The 22,171-nt window shown below is 37.6% G+C and overlaps 1 protein-coding gene across 5 annotated transcripts in view; it reads right to left on the reverse strand.

Moving 5' to 3' along the window:
• LOC116514268 (glutathione hydrolase-like YwrD proenzyme) overlaps positions 1-22,171 on the reverse strand; it is a 36,178-nt gene that overhangs the window by 9,885 nt on the left and 4,122 nt on the right. For 3 of the 5 annotated variants that reach the window (XM_032225783.1, XM_032225781.1, XM_032225780.1), the window contains exons 2-7: positions 20,301-20,425; positions 19,435-19,588; positions 15,175-15,328; positions 12,842-13,048; positions 7,941-8,093; positions 973-1,060 (exon numbers count right to left, since the gene is read on the reverse strand). In XM_032225783.1, the coding sequence (XP_032081674.1) occupies positions 973-1,060; positions 7,941-8,093; positions 12,842-13,048; positions 15,175-15,328; positions 19,435-19,588; positions 20,301-20,397 (853 nt within the window). In that variant the 5' untranslated portion in view covers positions 20,398-20,425. Of the gene's footprint in view, positions 1-972; positions 1,061-7,940; positions 8,094-12,841; positions 13,049-15,174; positions 15,329-19,434; positions 19,589-20,300; positions 20,426-21,657; positions 22,137-22,171 lie in introns of those variants that run through there. The other 2 variants (XM_032225782.1, XM_032225784.1) reach the window with 2 other exon arrangements.

Genomic DNA, 22,171 nt, shown 5'->3' on the forward strand with positions numbered 1-22,171 from the left:
GAAAGACAGGATTTTCCATGTGGCATTTAGCACTACACTAATGCTCTTTCCAAAGCCACTGATATACTTTAAAAAGTCAATACTTCAGGCTAGGAGGGCCGAAGTCTGTGATTTCACAAGTATTTCTTATAGTCTTAGGAAATTTCACCGGTGACCTCACCAACATACTCTCCACAAGCAGCATTTCAGAACTGTAATTTATCTTATAATCATCTGGATCATCATAATAGGGGGCTAGATTAGAATTGTACTCTGAACATACCTGGAGAGTTGGAAGGTGTACATTAGGCGGGTAACACTACATATATTTATCAAAAATGATCATTTTTTGTTTTCCTTATGGAAGTAATTTTACATATATTGCTACAATTAGATTGGGATCTAAATTACAATGGAAATAATTTTATATACGTATATTGCTGCACAATTAGGAATTTTTATAATATAAAAACAAAACATTCTTTTTAAAAAGTCTTAATTGCCTCCTGTATTAATTGATATGTGTTGTGGCCCAGCAGGAGCTGTTGGAGCTGCCACCAGACTCCGAGTTTCTATGAGTTTCTATGTTTGAATGAACAATATTGTTATTTATATAAATAAAGTTACCCACAAATTGAGTGAATCTGGGAAGCTAAATGGATATGTTAAATTTGTTAACTCGGATACAGAAGAAATTTGCCATTACTATTTTCTCAATTTTTCCCTCCAGTTTCCCATTATTAGTCTCTAGTAATGTGTTGTTTCTATTGCTTTGAGCTAATAGTTTTTAGAGTTGCTGACATGGCAAGTTTTGTCAATCTTTTGTATAATCCTATAATGTCTCTTAAAGTCTCATTCTCAATGATCATTCATTCAATATAAACCTTTTGACAAAAATGTGTGTTTTTTTCTCTTCTTTTCCTAAAGTAGAAACCTCTGGCTTTTTTTAAAATTAGAAACAACAGATATGTACAAATTAGAAGCTGACCATACCTTTGACATTGAAATTTTCTAAAATATTCAGGGCTAATAAAGTTGTGATTCCTTGCCCATTTGGAGGAATTTCCCAAATATTCATATCCTAAAAAATGATTGACACTATTTAATGCTGACTATCAACCAAAGAAAGAAATTTTCTGATACTGTTTTAAATGAAAATCAAATTTTCAACTAATGAAATACTAAAACTTTAACATATATTATTACTTATTCTTAATGGGAATAATATAAAAATATACACATGAAATATATGATGCAAATACATAACATCCATCAAATGTCATTAATTTTTAAGCAACAGTGCATGCATCAATGTAGCATGTATTTAAATTCCTAAATAGATTATATGCTCGTGTCAATACTTGCTCATAACAATCACCCCTAAATATTTTTAAATATGTTTCAGGTTTCTTAAAACCTTTCTGAAGATCCTATATATACACAAAGACAGTTAACAATGAAATGCATCTTTCTAGTAGATTCTGACAACTTCTAGAAAGATAGATTTTAAAAACAGTCAAATAATTATTTTAAAATACAGAGGGTTTGGGATAAGGTACAACTATTAGCAATACATTTTTCATTAACCAACAATTGTTTGCACCTCTTTTAAACCCATCGTTCTTTAATGTTTTTGTGATTCTAACATGACTAATAGATGTAATACTACACTTGGCTTTTAAAACATACCATTTTTGGCATGATTGATGAACCTGGCACATTTTTACTAAGAATTAGTTACCCGTGTTTGCTCGAAAATAAGATTAGGTCTTATATTAATTTTTGGTCCAAAAGATGCATTAGGGCTTATTTTCTGGTTGTCATATTTTCGGGGAAATATGATACTAAAGGCATCCGTTTGGCTGATGATCTAAACTGAGGCTTATTTTGGGGATAGGGCTTATATTGCAAACTTCCTGAAAAATCATGCTAGGGCTAATTTCTAGTTGGATCTTATTTTGGGGAAAACAAAATAAGCATTATATAATATATAAGCATTCCTTTTTCTAATGTGAGTTTTTTTGGTATCATGGTTTCTTATACTATACTGAGTAGCCAGACAGCTGTTACATTCTAAGCTGCTAGCGGGTTATTTGATATCCAAGAGCAAGAGCTGAATAATCAGATTTATACACTTGCCAAATCACTGAGAAACTGCCTTCACTTTTCTTCTGTAATATAAGCACTCTGAAACTCTAAAATGTTGATTACATCTTTTATTTAATTCAGTTCTCCAAATTATCACTTACCTCACCTTGCATTTAATGAAGAATAACTTTTTAACAAATATCATAATATGGGTCCTGTACTATATGTCATTTTGAATTTTGTATTATTAATTATATAATATATTATAAATTATATAATTATATTATACCTTATATAATTCATAATTATATAATTTTATCATGTATTTAGTATTGTTTGTATGTATGCATGCATGCATATATATATATATATATATATATATATATATATATATATATACATACATACATACATACATACATACATACATACATACATACATATAGTATATATATAAAGAGGGGGGGCTACCATGAATTAGGGAGTGGGTTAGTGGTTAAGCGTCATGTGAAGGGGTGAGCTCCCATCTTCACCCCAACTTCTGCTCACCTAGCAGTTTGAAACATGCAAATGTGAGTAGATAAATAGGTACCACTTTGGTGGGAAGGTAACAGCATTCCATGACGTCATGCAGGACATGAGCACAGAAATGTCTTTGGACAATGCTGGCTCAATGGCCTTGAAACAGAAATGAACACTGCCCCATACAGTTGGCAATGACTAGCAGAGTAAAACCTCAGAGACTCCTTTAACTTTTTTTTAATCTATCATGAATTGTATTATGAATTATATAGACTGTCTGCTACAAAATCGATTTGAAAGCTTAAAAATATTTACACCTTGCTTTATTGTTATTTTCATATATTTCCTATAACTCATCTCACTGGGCCTGAAGAATAAAAATGTCCAAGCCTTCAATCTTAGTGTTTTAGACCACATGCACTAAATTTTATTGATATGTTCTCTATACATTTCAATATTGTCATATCACTGAGTTCTGTTTTCTTTTCATAACACAATAACTAAAATATTGGAAAGAAGTCATTAACATGTTATGGGAAACTAGAGGTATTTATACTTTAGATCAACCTATTGTCAGTCAAGCTTTTAAATCTTTTATTACAAGAGAAATGTAAATTGTCTAAAATTGAAAATAGATTCAATTAAAGGCGTATTCTGATTTCATTAGTCCAGTAAGTTCCTGCAAATTACTATCAGACTGGAATATGTTTTGTTTGAATTCATCTAAACAATAAAATATTAGTTATCCTTTATAATAATTATTTGCTAGAGCTCTGGAATAAACAGTTGTAATATTCCATATAAACAAATCAAAGGCTAAGAGTATCTTACAATTTTAATTCAACTAAGTTTACTGGAAAACTTTAAGGATGTTTTAAAAAGGGAATGCTGGGAGTTTAAAATGGTTAAGGATGAAGTCTGCGGTTGATGAGGGAGCCCTGAATGTAATTATTGTTTATCCTTGGGTGGAGTTCTTGGCCCTTGCACTAATGATGAGTTGGATAATAAAACATCAGCAAACAAATAACCCAGCTCAATGAGTATCACAAGTCCCACAGTTCATTCCTGAGCTACCAATATCCTTAGATGTTTGGGATTTTATGTTGTGGGTTTTTATGTGTGTTTAATCCTTATAAGATGTTGAAGTTGTTTGGGTAAGATGATCAACTGTATAATATATGTTTAGTTTTTATATTTTAATATGTTATATGTATATGTATGTATGTATGTATGTGTGTGTGTGTGTATATATATATATATATATATGTATGTATGTATGTATGTATGTTATATTTGTGCTGATAAATAAATAAAGGGAGACTAGTATAGATCTATTTCAAGCTATTTAGCTCTCATCAGCTAGCCATACCCTTGCCGGGAATCGAACATATATATATATATATAGAATATATAGAATATATATATATATATATATATATTGAATATATATATATATATATATATATATATATATATATATATATATATATATATATATATATATATAGGTTCCACAACCTATACCACAACCCCTGGTATGCCCAAATATGGGAGGAAGTTCACTACTTCCATTCTCTGTCCATCGGCTCGTCATAAGAGACCATCTAGACAGAAACCCAATATTTTTACTGTTGCCTGGAGTGAATGGAATGGAAGAATGGAAGTAGTGGACTCCTCCCATATTTGGGCACACCAGGGGTTGTGACTTTAAATATATACCTTTCTCCCTGGCTCAGCTGATAACGGAGGACAGCCTGTGGCTTAGTGGTTAATACATCTGCCTAATATGTAATACAGCCCAGGTTCGAATCCCAGTAAGGGTATGGCTAGCTGATGAGAGCTAAATAGCTTGAAATAGATCTATACTAATCTCCCTTTATTTATTTATCAGAACAAATACAACACACACACACACACACATATATGTTTCATAATATAGTTATTATAAAGCTAAGTGAGATATACTTATGAATTATGTAACAACAATTTGAAGTGTATCACCATATTTTCCCTTTCTTATAGAACATCAAAACATATTCCTTAATGTTTTGGAAGCCGTCAAGACCAGACTCTTCTGTAAGGGATTTGTAATGGAATGTGGTAAAGACCTTAGGAGATGGCTCAAAGAGATGTTGTCTAGGGAACAGTCAGACAGCACAGCCCACAGTTACATAGTGGGTAGAATAAGAGGCTCCAAAGGAATCCTCCCGAAGCTTTCCAGCTGTAAAAGTGACAGTAGGAGAACTGTACTTTCAGAGTTGCGAAATTCTGTTCATGTAGCTTTACAATAAAGTAGAATTAGTTTATCTGGTTGTGTTTCCTGTCTAGCCTACCTGCTAAAGCTGACAGTATTTGAAGTTTGAAGAAGGAATCTTGATGCAGGATCTGTATTGGTTGGGGACGCCCAGAACAGCATGCAGCTTGAGGCTGATTGCTGCTTGATAACCCTCTCTTCATCTTTTAACTAATTTTAACTGTGTTTAATCATCCTTCAATCCTTCTAAATGTTTAGTTTTTATATACTGTTTTTATATTTTAATATGTTATTGTACACTATCCAGTACCCCCCCCCCGGGGGGGATTAAATTTAAATTACCAAGTCTCCTTTAAGACAGCAATGGCAGCATACCAATATGCATTTAGTGTATAATTTCAAAGAGAGGCATAAAATTGTACATAAACACTGGAGCTAGTTTTGAGGAACACTTGTTTTATATCACTCTATTTACATCAACTGCAAGACACCCTTCACAGAAAGTTTTGAACTCCAATCTTTTATTTCTCTTTTGCATGGAAAACTATCAAAGCTGAATTTAATTTGCAAGATTTGTATTCAGGATATGGATCTTTGCCAAAGATGTATTATTATAGTGCTAAGGGGAAGAACACCAAAGAGGTTATAGAACAAAGGCAGGAGTGAAGACCCAAGAATGACTTGGCAAGGAAAATTCCTTTTCTTTCTAGACTTGGCTACATAACTGGAAATAACTCCTTTGAAGTGTAGAGAAAAACAGATTGAGTCAAATATTCTTGTTTGTGGAAAGTTCTAAGGTGGAAGAAACACAAAAAGGGAATCACCACACAGAACAGTCTCCTGATCTTCACATTTTTGGTTTTAGTCTACATCCAGTTTCTAAAGTAAAGTCCCATTTAACTTAAGCATTTTACTAAATTTTGACTTTAATCTTTAGCAATTAATAACAAAAACACAAATAGTCCTATTTAGTGATAATCGGGACAAGGAATTCTGTTTTTATGTGAAGCAGTCGCATGAACCATCACATTTTTTATGATGTTACTTCAGCTTTCCTTTGCTTTACAGAGCTACAAAGGTCATACAGATGAGGACTAATCACAATGTCACAATTTTATCACCATCATAACTGTGAATGTTCATTACACGAGGCAGTAGCTAAATGAGGACTTTCTGTAATGGAATAAACATAAATGGACAGATAAGTATACATATATGCAAAAAATGTGTATTTTATATTGTATTCATGATGCTACTATGTGTTAAAAGTGACAATGATTTGTCAGCTTACTACTATTCCACAGCTGATGGTACATTTTACTAGTACAGCATTTCTTCAACTTCCAGTTTAAACAAAGAATATGATCAGAGTTGAAAGGGACCTTGGAGGTCTTCTTATGCAACCACTTATTCAAGCAGAAGACCCTATTCCATTTCAGGCAAATGGCTATTCTGTTTCTTCTTAAAAGCCTCCATTGATGGAGCACCCACAACTTCAGAAGACAAGCAGTTCCTTTGGTGGCTTGTTCTAACTGTCAGGAAATTTCTCCTTAGTTTTAGGTTGCTTCTCTCCTTGGTTAGTTTCCATCCTTTGGTCCTTGCCTTGCCTTCTAGTGCTTTGGAAAATAAGTTTCCCCTGTCTTGTTTGTGGCAGCCCTTCAAATCTCTCATTTTTTCTGGACAGTGTCATGCATCCATTCATTATGCAGAGCATGGAAAGGGTTCAAAAATAATAAACTAAAAAGTTAAAGGCAGAAGATTTGAGAAAAGGAAAACCTCACTAAATCTAGTTCACATCAGTATCATTCACTACACCTTTCCACATCGTTCAAGCCTTGCATGCCATTTAACTTCAACTGTATTGTGACCACGTGCCATTTTGTATAGTTTCTTTAGAACAACATCATACATGTTGGAAAGCTGCACAATCGAATATTGCAAGACTTTATAGGATGATTCAGATAGGCTAAGAACAACTTCTCCATGTTTAGAAATCAAACCAAATTACTTCTTAAACCTCTGAGAAAAACCTATGAAGAATAATATAAACATCCATGTGGTTATTATCTTTCCATACCATTTTTTAAAAGTCTGGCAACTGTATCTGTCTGCCCCGTGCCAACTCAGTGAAGCAGTTGAAGTGATGTGTCAGTGCCTGGAGGCTGTCAGGGTCTGGATGGGTGTGAACAAGCTTGCACTCAATCCCGACAAGACCGAGTGGCTTGTGTTTTTCCCTCCCAAAGATTGGCCTTGTATTCCATCTCTCAGGCTGGGGGGTTAAATTATACACCCCTCAGACAGGGTTCACAATTTGGGAGTCCTCCTGGACCCACAGCTGACTTTAGAACATCATCTGTCGGCTGTGACCAGGGGGACATTTGCCCAGGTTTGCCTGGTGCACCAATTGCGTCCCTACCTGAACTGGGAGGCCCTCAGAACAGTCATTCACGCCCTTGTGACCTCAAGACTGGACTACTGTAATGTGCTCTACATGGGGCAGCCCTTGAAGAGCATTCGGAGACTTCAGCTTATCCAGAATGCAGCTGCGCGAGCGATTGTGGGTGCACCTCGATACACCCACGTTACACCTATCCTCCACGAGCTGCACTGGCTGCCTGTTGGGCTCCGGACGCGCTTCAAGGTGCTAGTCGTTACTTTTAAAGCCCTACATGGTATTGGACCTGGGTACTTGAGAGACCCCTCCTGCCAATTATCTCCCTACGACCAATTAGATCCCACAGATTAGGCCTCCTCCGAATATCATCCGCTAGCCAATGTCGACTGTCGACCCCTCGGGGGAGGGCCTTCTCTGTGGCTGCTCCGGCCCTCTGGAACGATCTCCCCATGGAGATTCAGACCCTCACCACCCTTCAGGCTTTCCGCAAAGCTATCAAGACCTGGCTGTTTCGGCAGGCCTGGGGCTGATGAGTTCCCAGCCCCACTTGAATTGTTGCGACTGTTGCGTTGTTTTTAATCTGTTTTTTGTATTTGTTTTTGTCTTTGTTTGTTGTTGTATTCCCCCCCCTTGTTTATTAGCCGCCCTGAGTCCCTCAGGAATAGGGCGGCATACAAGTATGTAATAAACATTCAAACATACCTTGTAATTTGTGACAATAGGCTTAACTTTTTCAGTGACGTGACTTTTCAGGTCTCCTAAATCCATTACTCCACCATTATTCTGAATAACATCCACAATTGCTTTAGCCACATGGCCTTCGTAAAAGCCTCTTTTGCCAGATTTTGCTAACTCCTGGAGGAAAAAAGGCTCTAAATTACAAAAACCCAAAAATAGCTGTGCCTCAAGAGGAACAATTTTTCATTGGGGCAATAAAACATAATTGTGTACCAGATCACTATACTATTATACAGCATGCAAACGTCAGTAGCTTCATCCAAAGGCAAAGAATACAAGGAATGCTTATGTATACAAAAGGAAACTGCCTTCCTTTGACCCAATTCTAAGGAAAAGCCACGTCAATCTCAATAATTCAAAAGGGATGGCAAATTGTTCGTACCTGGTACCAAGACAAAACGGCATGTGTCATTCCACATACTCAGTCAATAAGAATGTCATTCACCATGTGGTGCATTACCATCTGGCACCAAATTGTTAAATATTAACAAGATATAATTAGCCACAAAGGAAGCTGAACAGGTGAACAGTTTCATCCAATACTTTGATTCTAAACAGTCACATATTTTATAACATTAGCAATAGAAGAGAATATATGTAGCTCAGGGTTGAAAAGAGGAATCCTTGGCACTTTCTGAGTTTGGCCGTTTGCTTGCAAAGGTTTTACTGTTGTTGTTTTAACCTTTTAGTTTTGTGCTACTCTTGGCAACTTTCTAGGCAAGTGCTCTCCATGCTACCCAATCAAACACAGCTTCTTTCAGTTGTTGGATATTCATCTTTGTATCAGTTTTGATGTATCAAGCCAGCATGTTCTTTGCTTGCTCCTTGTTCTTGTTTCATTTACTATTCCTAACTTCATTGATTTCTCCAATGAATTTGCACGCTTGACATGGCCAAAGTAAATCAGACAATTCTGTGATTTTGGCTTCTAGTGATGTAATAGAAATAGTCGAATTTTAGTTGGCATGTGTGCTTATTCACGCAAAGTCTATTAAAAAGCGATGCTCCTGTGTTATGGATTTCTCTACAGATTAAAATTAAAATTTGTAGGCACTTATATACATAAGTTGGTATACTTGGTACCGACCAAGGTTTGGTACACATCTAAGTATACAGATATTAGCAAAACTGGCAAAGGAAATTTTATATGTGAAAAAACCCTGCTTTTATTCTTCTGACATGTACAAGTTTATGATCCACAGTGGCTAGAGTGCAGTACTGCAGGCTACTTCTGCTGATCACAGGTTGCCAGCAATTTGGCAGATCGAATCTCACCAGGCTCGAGGTTGACTCAGCCTTCCATCCTTCCGAGGTGGGTAAAATGAGGACCCAGATAGTTGGGGGCAATATGCTGACTCTGTAAACCACTTAGAGAGGGCTGTAAAGGACTGTGAAGTGGTATATAAGTCTAATTGCTATTGCTAAGTACTATTGCTATCCGAGACCAAACTCAAATTCTTCCCTGTAAAGCCTCTTGATCTGAAAAAGATACTTAAATACTTAAGTGCACTTATGCGGCTATAAAGTTTGATTGAGGTTTACTCCCATAATTTGCTTCCAAAGGATCTGTTGCAGAATTCTTTTACCTCCTTATGTCTGTGGAGATTCTCAATCAACTAGGTCATAGCTGTCTCAAAGGTGCTTTTTCAAAAGGCAACCAGTTTTGGCAGGATGGTGGGGGATATGGAGGAATTAGTTCTGGCAGGATAAGAGGAGGCGGAGAGGTTGGAAGGATGAATTTCTTTGCAGTCATCTGGTATTACCACTCTTCCTGAGAGCTCTTAAGGCCACTTGGGGGTTTATCTGTTACCTCAGGGTCACCTGAAGTTACCTGAAGAAGGTTACCTCAAGAAGTAATATATCTAAAACTAAGGGTCACTCCTTAGTTTTAGATGTGTTACTTCTTCCTCATTTTACACTCCATTCCCTACACTGCAGAACATGATTCCAAGCAAAGCATATAATCACAGCATGTTCCTCCTGTACATTTTAATACAGTATCTAAGGATACTTCATTTAACAATTCTTACCAATAGACTGAATATTTATTACATTAACCAACATTCTTATCTTGAAGTTACACACTACTCTAAATACAAGGAATACAATATATAGATGTATAGAAATTAAGAAGTAGGCAAATTGTTACATTAATGTGTCATGTAATAAATTAACCTGAATGCGAGTGGGGAAAAGGCATAAGCAAATAAGCTTCTGCCTCCTCCCTTCAGAAAATAGTTTGAAAAGTAAGTAATCTGACACCATCTATACATTTTATCTTTTGCCATTTACTGATTTCTATGGCATTTATCTCTGAATGCTTTTTCAACATTACATAAGTCTCAGAATGAAGTTAAAAAGCGGTATCTGTCAGATCAGGACACTAAGATATATAATTAGCTAAAAAATGAGACTGAGAGATGCTGCTGAACAGCATCCAGACATGGCTACCTAATCTCTTACGATTTTTATAACTAAGTTAGCCAGGAAGCAAATTCAATTGCTGTGGAAATAAAATTAAATTTGATGTACATTATTGCCATGCTCCACTAATTTCCCTGTATCACATGAAATATCCCTCTTTTGATAAATATGAGCCTTCAATGTTTCCAAAGGCTATAACTCTTGCTTCCAGCCAAATGACCCAGAAAGAGCCAGATATGGGAGTGAGTTACTGAGGGTCAAATTCTACCGAGGGAATTCTGTCCTGAGTCTTTTTTGCGTTCGCAATGCAATTCCTGCAACATTATGATGGAACACATATATTCACCTTCATTCTGAATGTTGTGTTGAAATTCATGTATTTTGAAGTAGAACTCTTAAATCAATTTCAATGTATACTAGATGTGGGTGACCCCTAGGTTGGTAGAGCCAAGAGCCAAGGTGGCGCAGTGGTTAAATGCAGCACTGCAGGCTACTGCTAGATCAGCAGGTCAGCGGTTCAAATCTCACCGGCTCAGGGTTGACTCAGCCTTCCATCCTTCCGAGGTGGGTAAAATGAGGACCCAGATTGTTGTTGGGGGCAATATGCTGACTCTCTGTAAACCGCTTAGAGAGGCCTGAAAGGCCTATGAAGCGGTATATAAGTCCACTGCTATTGCTATTGCTATTGGTAGCAAAAAACACAGCCTGCAGAAACACTCTGAATTTCATCTGCTTTTCCAGGCAATCAAAAATTAGGTTTGTGCTGATAGCAGTGGAAAACTAATCATCTGCCATAATTGTCGAGGCTAAGGTTGATGTTTCCCAGCAACTCTGCTCAGCATCTCTGATTTCTACTAATAAACACACTAGTGAGTGGGCGAGTGTTTGAGTTTACATAAAATATAGGTGTGGCATACAGGTAGTCCTCATCTTACAACCATTTGTTTAGCAACCATTCAAAGTTACAATGTTGCTGCAAAAATTAACTTATGATTGGTTTTCGCACTTACGAAGATCACAGTGGTCCTGTGATTGCAATTCAGGTACTTGGCAACAGGAATGTATTTACAAATGGTGGCAGCATCTTGTAGATGCACATAATTGCACTTAATTGCATTTGCAACCTTCTTAGTCAGCTTCCAACATGTCTATGACGAAAGGCGGCCATATGATTCCCTTATTACCATGGCAAAAGAAAATCAGAAAAGGCACAACTCACTTAACAATATCACTCAGTGATAGAAGTTCGGATTCCAATTGTGGTCCTAAGTTAATAGCACATACATGTATGTGTATCCATCAACCTCCAATTCAAGAATCAATCTACAATGTCCATCATTTTGTATATGGAAAGTAGACAACCTTCTCCTAATTCAGAAGCTTCTATTATGAAGCTATCAAACAAGCTATCAAACAAATGAAAAATGTAACTATTAGCTATATTTTTTTTAAACCAAATGTAACAGTCTCTGTCTGTTATGTGCTATTCAAGAAGCCCTTAATCACTTCTAAAAGCTTTCACAAAAGAATGTGGAGCAATTGTGTCATATATGTTTCAGAAAATCCTTGATGTTAACCAAGAAAAAAAATACCCAAAACACTGAATAATTATTCTTCAGCTATTTCTACCAAAGCAAAGGCTGGAAACATAGTATCGGAACCAATATAAAGGTTTGATTTTAAATAGAAATATTCATACCGATTGCATGTATCACTGTATATAATGCTACAGTATATTTTAACTATGAATTACTGAATAAGTCATAATGGCTTGGTTTAATAGGGGGTTCCAGGCCAAATCAATCATAGTAGGACTTAGTTCAGGGGTAGATTTCTTCAAGGGCTGAATCAGCATTGTAGTTCTCCTCCGTGGGCTGGCAGAAGGGGGGAGTGCGGAATGGGAGGGAGATGGGATGGATGTCTCCTGCAGCACAAAAAGGGGGCCTCTGCAAGGCCTCTGTGCCTTTGCCCATTTTTGGCTGGCAAAGTGCTGAAGAAGGCCATGGAGGGCAAAAACAGACCGCTCAGGGGCTGCACGTGGCCCATTTTGGCCAGCAGAGGCACTACAGGCCAGCCCTTTGATATTTCCAGGCCAACCCTGTGGGCTGGATTTAACCACCCGGCAGGCCACATCCAGCCCACGGGCTACATTCGACCCACGGGTGGCATCCGGCCCACAGGTTTGTGTTTGACACCCCTGGCTTAGTTGTATATGATCTAAGTAAATATATTTTAATTGTTCTATACCAATCTGCCTGAATATCATTATGATATGTGACATAACCAATAGTAATAGTTGGTTGTTTACAATCAATAAATTTTACTAAGTTAATTTGAATTTTGAATTTGAATTTAATAAAATTTATATGCCGCCCAATCCCATAGGACTCTGCATAACTGGCTCTGTACCTTCAGAGGCACTGAAGAACAACTCTCTTTACCTTAAAAGTGTTTGCCAAAAGAGGATTTTGGAAGACTTGGCCATGCTCTGGTGCTTCGCCATTGATCAAGAGGTCCTTTCCATGTTGATTTCCAGGTGACTGAAGAACATGAGCATCTTGCTTCCACTGGTAAGAAGTAATCTCAGACACTGGAAAGCCCTTCTCAGCCATTTCTATTGCTGGTTGCAAAATCTGCCCCATGGAAAGCTGAATCAAGGAATACTGCAGTGTTATCAATCAACATGCATACACCAGCTATAAAGATTTGCAGAATACACTGAGTCACATAAGCTGAAGTTAAAACTAATCAAGCTTAGCGTGCCATGTGCATGCAGTCACCTATATTTTAGCTGACCTGGTTAAGTATGTTATATGAACTACAATAAAAAGTGTAAAAGTAAAGAAGAACTGTAAATCAACATAAAAGATTAAACTGCGCTTTCCAAACAGTTGGAAAATTAATACAATGGAATAGAATATTAAAACTCATTCTGTTTCTGGAAGGTTTGCCCAAATTATCCTTTTCTGAATCATAAATTAATATGTTATTTCATGGCAATAAACATTATCAAGATCTATTTCAAAGGGCATTACTTCATTCCCTCCTATGGAATCAGGTACATGAAATCTAAGATTTTATTTCATATATATGAATTCTAATCTAACAATGGGCAGAATATAATCTGAGTTTGAAAACATAAAAGAAATTATAGTTTTAAAATGGGAAGAAGAGAGTACAATGGCCTGTTCTTTTGCCTGCCCTTCCCCATAACTTAGGTAAGCGGAAGAAACTCTGTGCAATTAAAGGAAAAGCACATTCAGGTACTTTAAAAAAAAAGCAAACATATTTATGAAAGAACAAAAATAAAACTATACTACAAATACCGTGTTTCTCCAAAAATACAACCTGTCCTGAAACTAAAGCTTTGCCACATTTTTCGCGTGGGCAAAAATATAAGCCCACCCCCGAAAATAAACCCCTTGGACAACCCCTCCCCCCAGCCTCCGGCCAGGCAGACCACCGCTCACCGGCATAGCGGTATCCTGAAGGCACCAAGCCGCAGGAGTCGGGGGAGGAGCTCACATTGCTTGCCACCTTTGGGATACCACTAGGTTGGGGAGTGGCATTCTGCCTGGCCGAAGGGGGGGGGGGGAGTTGCCCAGCTCTCCCTGCAGCAGCAGTCGCCACGCTCCAAGTGTCTTCTCCGGTTCCAAACTCCCAAACTCTGCTGCCGACTCTTCCAGCAGTGGCCGCTTTAGGAGTGCACTCTATGGTTGTGGGCTAGCTGCTAGAAGACTCTGTAAGAGAGTCTTCCGGACAGAGAGTCTTCCAGCAGCCAGCCCACAACAATAGAGCGCACTCCTAGAGCGGTCACTGCTGGAAAACTCAGCAGCTGAGTTTGGGAGTTTGGAACCAGAGAAGACGTTATGCTCAGAGCGCGGCGTTGGCTGTGGCAGGGAGACCTGGGCCCGGACATGTTGAGGCTAGGAGGGATGCCTGCTGGGGGCGGAACAGGCGCTCGCGCAACCCCCTACTCCAGCCCAGCAGAGCTCCATGTACTGACCTTTGGAGTATCCCTCATGTGCCAAGCCTTGGGAGCTGGGGAGCGGGCAGAGCGCCATGTGGCTTTGCGCCTTAGAGATACCCCCTAGGTCAGTGAATGGCGCTCTGCCCGGTTGGAGAGGAGGTTTGCCGGGCAGTTGCTCATGAGCTTGGTCACCTCATGGCTGCTTCGCCCCTGAGGCTGTGCCCGGCTCTTCGGGAACCAGTTCGCAAGGGAGCAGCCGCCCGGCAGCCCCAAAACAATAAGCCCTCGCCTATAATAAGCCCAAGGCCATATTTTGTAAGTAAAAAGAAAATAAGACCCTGTCGTGTTTTCGAGGAAACACAGTAGTCCTCATCTTATAACCATAACTGGGACCAGAATTTCCATTAATAAGATAGGCAGTTGGTAAGTGAATTGTGCCTTATTTTATTTTATGACTTTTTATGATTTTTATGAATTTTTGCCATGGTTATTAAGTGAATCACTACAGTTTTAAATGAATAACATAGTCATTCAGTGAATCTGACTTCCCTCTTGATTTTGCTTGTCAGAAGACAGCCAAAAAAGTCATAAATAGTGATCAAAGGCCCATAGACACTGCAACATGCCGGTTGCCAAGTAGCCAAATTTTGATCATGTGACCATGGGGGGCAAGCACTGCAAGGACCAATTGTAAGTTACTTTTTTCAGTTGCGTTGTAAGTTTGAACAGTTATTAAATTAATGTTTGGAAGTCAAGGACTATCTGTAATCAATCTTTTCAGCAAGAACATTGGCTAGACTTTACCTGTTTGCTTCCATACACCACGACAGCATCACACCACGCAGCAGGAGCACCAGGGACTGTGATGTTACATGCATGTCGAAAAGGCAGAGGATTCGCTTCATCAAAGCCATATTCTTTTACCAGTTCAAGGGTGAGGGACTGTGGAGACCTTCCACTGCAAAGCAATCAGAGATACATAGGTGAAGCATATAAAACCCAACTTTTATTCTTTTTTTTAAAAAAAAGACTGATGCATCACAATTAGCTTAGCAAACCCCTGAGCATCAACCATTCAAAATAATGCAAGTGATTTCCAGGCCATTTAAATAGGCTATAACATTACAGTTCATATTCCTGGAAACTTTTGTTATTTCAACCAATGCTTGTTCTATAACTAATCTCATTACATTGCTCTCCACATTTTAGGATTTTTCCTAAGAGCTCTTAGTATTACACTTCTAAAGTCCATCTCAAGACTATTATGGGGAGAGGACAGTTACAAATGGAAGATGGATGCCTGGCTCATGTGAAATTCATACATAATTGTATAATTAAGATCTTACTTAGAAAATGACTTTTGTTCATTCAGGCCTTATCCCACTTGTTCTTTGCCCCAGCATAATCTCATATCATCTAGCCATCTTCTTCCTTGTCTACATGATGTTGTCCTCATCTCACAGCTCATGAATAAAGGTGCCAAAAATGTCGTTATCTGTAGCATATAAAGGTCATACTTTCCTCCATTATCCCACTCCATTCCAAAGATGGATCAAATATATAACCTTTCCTTATATATCATTCAGTAAATTCATATACAGTTTACAGGGATTCCCAGTAGTTAACAAAAAACAGCACATGACATAAGCTGACAAGGGTAAACAAAACTATTTAAGTAAAAAGAAAATTTAAATGGACCAACAGTTTAGTTTAGTTTAGTTTAATAAGATTTGTATGCCGTCCACTCCCTTGGGACTCTGGGCGGCTTACAGGCAAGGTAAAAAGAAACATTTAAAAGTTAAAAAATAAGATACAATTATTAGAATTCCACATCATGCATTCCGTCTAAGTGGGGCTGGATATTGATCAACAGCCCCAGGCCTGCCGGAACAGCCAGGTCTTGGTGGCTTTACGAAAGGCCGGGAGAGTGGTAAGGGTCCAGATCTCTACGGGTAGATCGTTCCACAGGGCCGGCGCAGCTACATATAAGCCCCCCCCCCCCCTCCAGCAACATTCAAAACATCATCTTCCTCCTCTTTCGAAAACTGTTCAGAAAAACCCTGGTTCCAAAAATGAAAGAGGAAACTCATCTAATTTTTAAGGGAGGATATGGAATGCTTTTCTAAGTAGAGGTGTTTCATGTATTTATGATGGTTGCAGATCATCAAAACTGTTAGCTGAATATTCCTTTTTAGCCAAGGGTCAGGATGCTTAATTGACAAAATTGTATCTCCATTTCTGTGTTGTGCCAGGGATGCAAAGTACACCTTGAATTTTGATACCATTCAAGTAGACATTTAGCAATGTACATTATATTGTATGATGTATATAAGTCAGTATTTGATACACAGTATTTGAGTTACTATAATACTATATATTATTATTTAACATCTCAGTGCTACACAGGAATTTAAGAAATATAGATATAAAATTATGTGAAACTCTACATATATCTAATGATATCTAAAGTTCTGCAACTTAGACCTTGCAGAAATATACATAACGTATTTTTCAGAGTAGAAGATGCATCTGAGTATAAGACGCAACAAGATTTGAAGAAGCAAATAAAAAAAAAGTTTTTGCATTGTGCAGTTTTTTTTTCTAAAAAGGGGATAGGGGCAAAAATGAGCAAAAAACATTCAGTTTTTCACTCATTTTTGCCCTCCCTGGCCCCCAGGAGCACTCTACAAGCCTCCTAAAGGCTATGCACGGCGATTTTTGCAAAAGGAGCGGAGTTTTAGGATGCCAAAAATGCTGTATTCAGTGTATAAGACACACCCAGATTTTCACCCTTTTTTTGAGGGGAAAAAGTGTGTCTTATATTCCGAAAAATATGATACTTTTTTTAATTGGCAAGTTTCTGTGTTTTTTATAATAATAACATGATGTTTGCATTGCATAAAGATATGCAATGGTAGAAAAGATGATTCCAATAATAATGATTCCTAGTGAATCTTAGCAGAATCCAACCTGCATTGTGGTGAAAGAAAGAACTATTGAGATAATGTTTGTGTTACTCTCTCTTTCTTCAATCTCTTGTGTGTTGCTCTGGATATTTTGTGGTACAAAAATGAGATCATGGTTCTTAAATCATGGCCTGAGAACTAGACAAAAGAGTGTGTCACATGGAAGAGGGATAAAATCAGAGCTGCTTGGTTGTTCTGGTGATTCTTTAAATACTCATAGAGGAGAATATATGCAGCTCACGGTTGAAAGCTGGCACTGAAGATATTACCTATTCAGGTAATGAAAGATCTGCAAGCAAATAACCAAGCTCAGAGAGCACTAAGGACTACATGCTTCAAATAATAAATAGTTTTGTATGTTTCTCACCTGTGAAACTGGTAACAGTAAAAATTTTGCCAGAAATTTTTTGTTACACATCAATACAGGTGTATTAAGCAGTGTAGACATTCTCTGCAACTGTAGTTCCATTTTGATTTCATGGCAATTACTAGTTTCATTTTTCAGAAAATAGATTCTTCAAATAAAGAATCACTACCCTTTTTCTCAGCTGTGCATGAATACAGCCTGGGTTGCTGACGTTTTTTATGCATTTGTCTTGTTGTTGTAGTTTAAATCTGATTTATGAGAGACAGCACTCTTTGCCCTTTGACCATGCATGACAGAAAAAGAATAAAAAACCCCAACTGACAGTAGACTTTTATAGCATCCTGCTATTTACTTTACTGAAGCTCAACAGCAGAAGGGCTGACAATCCCTTTGCACTGCCCAAAAGTTCAACAAAACTCAGACATAGGAAAATCAGAACCAAAAGAAAAGGAAATGAGATACACAGCTGAATTCTGACCTTCTAATTCAATACAAGAAATTCCCAAATGAAACTTTCTGTACACTGTAATATTGTATGTACACAAAATCGTTAGCAGGGACAGTTTAAAAATAAGTTAAAAGTGACATCGGGCATACAAGCCTGGAGGTACAAATCCAAAAATTGAGCAATTATTATTTGCATATACAAGAAAGCTTGTGAGAACTGTAGCAAGCCTAACAGCTCTCATTAAATTATAATGTCCCTGGATATCCAGTCCAGGAAATCTGCCTCTTTTTTTCAGAAAAAGTGCATTTATCTATTTGTATTATTTCTCTATCACCAATTTTTCCACACTTCAAGAAACAGCTAGACATCTTCTCCCAATACTGATTCACCAATAAGGTTCAATCAGTCCTGAATTCAAGTGTTTTCTCTGCTTTTATTTCAGTGGCTCCAAGCAAACAGCTTATCCAGAGCCTCAGCTATATTTTCCACAATGCATTTAGACACGATTCACCTATTCTTTCCTTTCCCTTCCTATTTCTATCACAAAGGAATTCTCAGTGCCTGGTATAACAGTATCCTGAAGCTTCAATCCCGTTTCCTTTTCAGAAAGGCTACAAAAACTCGGCTTTTTAAGCAGCCGTAGAATGAAGTGGTTTGTTACCCAGCTTTTAATATATATTTATGTCATATATAATAGGTTTTCTTTTTCACTGAGATGGGTTTTTAGCAATGTTATTTGTTTCAATTGCCTTTTCTTATTTTAACCCTAATTTTCAACTGCAACTGAGCTGGTCTAGAAATCTAATAAACAAATAATTTTGTTGCAGAGAAGCCTTTGTATTGAAAGGTTTCAGGCACAGGGGAAATGGCATTGAGCAAATATTCCTTTTTCTAAATTAGTTTTGCTTGTTTGGTTACTGTTTTTGTTCTGCCTGGAGAGCCAGTTTGATCTAGTTAGTAGTTAAGGCACCAGGCTAAAACCAGGAGACTGTGAATTCTAGTGTTGCCTTAGGCAAGAAAGCCGCCTTAGGCATGAAAGCCAGTCACTCTCCCAAACTGCCTCACAGGGTTGTTGCAAGAGAATATAGGAGAAAGAAATAATATTCGGCATGTTTGTCACCTTGAGTTATTTATTAAAAATAATAACAAAGGCGGAATAAAAATAAATACATGAATGCTTTATTTTGATTAGGCATGTCTGCATGTTTTGTTTCTCTTCTTGAACTTGGTAATGGGAGCCCAGCCCTTTGCTTTACTGTTAGTTGGTGTTAGTTCTCACTCACCTTCCATTGAGACCATGCACCTGCTTTGTCCTTGCATCAAAATACAGGCAGAAACAATCTCCACCTAGCCCTGTACTGAACGGTTCAGTAACATTTAAAGCGGCAGCAACAGCCACAGCAGCATCTACAGCATTGCCGCCCAACTTTAAAATATCTGCAATAAAGAATTTCATTAAGAATAGTGGAATAATACTATGGAATAGTACATATTATCTTCCCCAAATTTACAGATTTTATCCACTGTGGACATGCCCCAAAGCAAGAAAATATTGGACAAAAATACATACATGGCTGTAAAAAACGACAAAACATATAGATTTGAAACCAGATATATTTTTGCTGGGCGTTCTACCTGAAACGTATTGATAAAAATATATAAAAATATGCAAGACTTGATCTTGCATATTTTAACTGCAACTATAATTGTATTTGCGCAACAATGGAAAGATGATGAGATCCCATCTGAGGGGAATGGGATCAAGAAAATTTCAGACTGCGCAGAAATGGATAGATTAACATTTGCTATTAAAGATAAAGAAAAAATGGAATACTTTTTGATATGGAACATATTTTATCAATGGCTAAATATTAGAAGTTAAAGAGGAGGAGGTACAACTGGAAGAAGAAGAGAATTGTTAAAGAGGATGATGTCAAATATTAAATATTAATGTTACAATATTATTATGTTATTATATTATCAATATGACGGCATGGAATTATAACAACAAAAATTTATAATATGATTACGTAAGCACAGTTGTATCCAGAACACACTGTTTGATGGAAATTGGATGTTACATAAATAAAATAAATAAACCTTGGTGGGGGGAGAGATTCTAGCCATTGAAGAAGAGTAAAATAAATACCAAGTCCAATATTTGTGGCAAGAGATTGGCTTGACGCAACACAGCCATTACAGCAAACCACTGGGGATCGTCGAGAACAGAACTTAAGCTGGGACATCTTTCTCTAAGTGACGCCAATGTGAAATCTGCACAGAGAAGAAAGGAATATAGTTACAAGGCATGTGAAGCCACATGTTGTTTGCTAGCCAGAATCGGGATGGTGTCAGATGGTAATTCAGTAAAAAAAAAATGGAAAGTATTTTTTTGATTGTTATATTTATTAAGATGGATATGCTGCTTTGGATATTGAGATGGGAAAGGAAAGGAGTTCCTATTGATTCTATTCTGACAGTTGTTACTGACTATAAGGGGCAGTGCTCATCTCTATTTCAAGGGCCATTGAGCCAGTGCTCTCCATGGATATTTCTGTGGTCATGTGGTCAGCATATCCAGAGCACTGGGTGGCCATTTGTTTAATAAAGAAACAAATGAATTAAAATATACTTTCTATTTTTTTTCAATCAAATTTTTATTTTTTATATTCTTTATACATATCACTGCGTGAATGGTGTGGTAACTGAGTAACATACATTTCAATACACATAAACATAGCCTTATTATTCCTAAATATTACATTTTATTTCCATGTTTCACATTATTTATACATGTCTTTTATTATCATCCTTCCTTTCTGAACCATCTTTCTGTCCTTTTATATATCTTAGCATATTAATATATAATTATTATTATTCCCCACTGTTCTCTATCCCTATTTCCATTTTTTTAATTAAATAGTCTGCCCATCTTCATCTCAATTCTGGCTGACATACAAGAAGAAGACACTAAAAATAAAACAATACAAAGATCATACAAAACAAGTATCTGGAAAAAGACCACCACAACAAACATACCCTGAGTGTCTACCAACCACGCTACCCAAAGTGTTGGGAAGAGTCAGGTTTTAAGAGCCCATTTCAATTGGGTCAAGGTGGAGACCATATGAATCTTGGGGCAAGGGGAAACATAATTTCTGACAGCAGGTGTTGTAACTGAGAAAGTCTGTTTATTATGTCCCATCGTGCTGTCGTACACTAAAGACAAATGCACAAAGCTTTGCTTTAGGATACCGAGATTCTCTCAACTTTGCTTTTCACACCTTGCGGAAAACGTTTGTAAATGTGAAACCAAGCTCAGAGTCCTCCCCCAACCCAATCAGTGTATGTCAACTACTGAGTTAGTTGAGGTATGTTCCTATAGGGCAGTCCTCAAATTCTCAATGGCCCCTTCAAATTGTTCAATATCCCCAAATATGTATATGAAACATAATTTATGATTTATTAGTAAATTATATGAGGATTATTTACTTGTTAAATATTACCTTAACTAATAGTACTAGGAACAGTATAACAGCAAGAACCCCTCAGAGAGTCCCATCAATCTTGGGAGCCAATGGAGAACTCATATTCTATGCTTAAAATTTCTCAAATAGTATCCTTCCTTTTTAAAACACCAGGAGGGGTCAAAATAAGGAAGTTGGGATTCCCCGGGCAAGCATGAGCTATTCGGAGAGCGCGCTGGTGACTTTAGCCAACAGAAAAAGCATCTTTCTAGATGTGAGCCTGTAAGAAATTATGGAATGGGGGGGGGCATAGTTTCTTCAGCTTGGCATCCTCAAGAACATGCTCGGTCAGCAGTTTGTGAGTTTAACCGATCTGGAAGAAGGCGCCACGTTGCGGGAAGCGGTTCTTTTCCGCGGATTAAGCCACGCAATACAATGTCTCCATCCCCACGTGCGCCCTCTCCCAAGGCGGGCAGGTCGATGCGAGACGAGACAGCTCCACCCTTGCCCCTCCGTTGACAGGAGGCGAACGCAAACGGAGCAAAAGCAACAT

This window comes from Thamnophis elegans, chromosome 10 (assembly GCF_009769535.1).
Source record: "Thamnophis elegans isolate rThaEle1 chromosome 10, rThaEle1.pri, whole genome shotgun sequence".
In the NCBI taxonomy this organism is placed as follows: domain Eukaryota; kingdom Metazoa; phylum Chordata; class Lepidosauria; order Squamata; family Colubridae; genus Thamnophis; species Thamnophis elegans.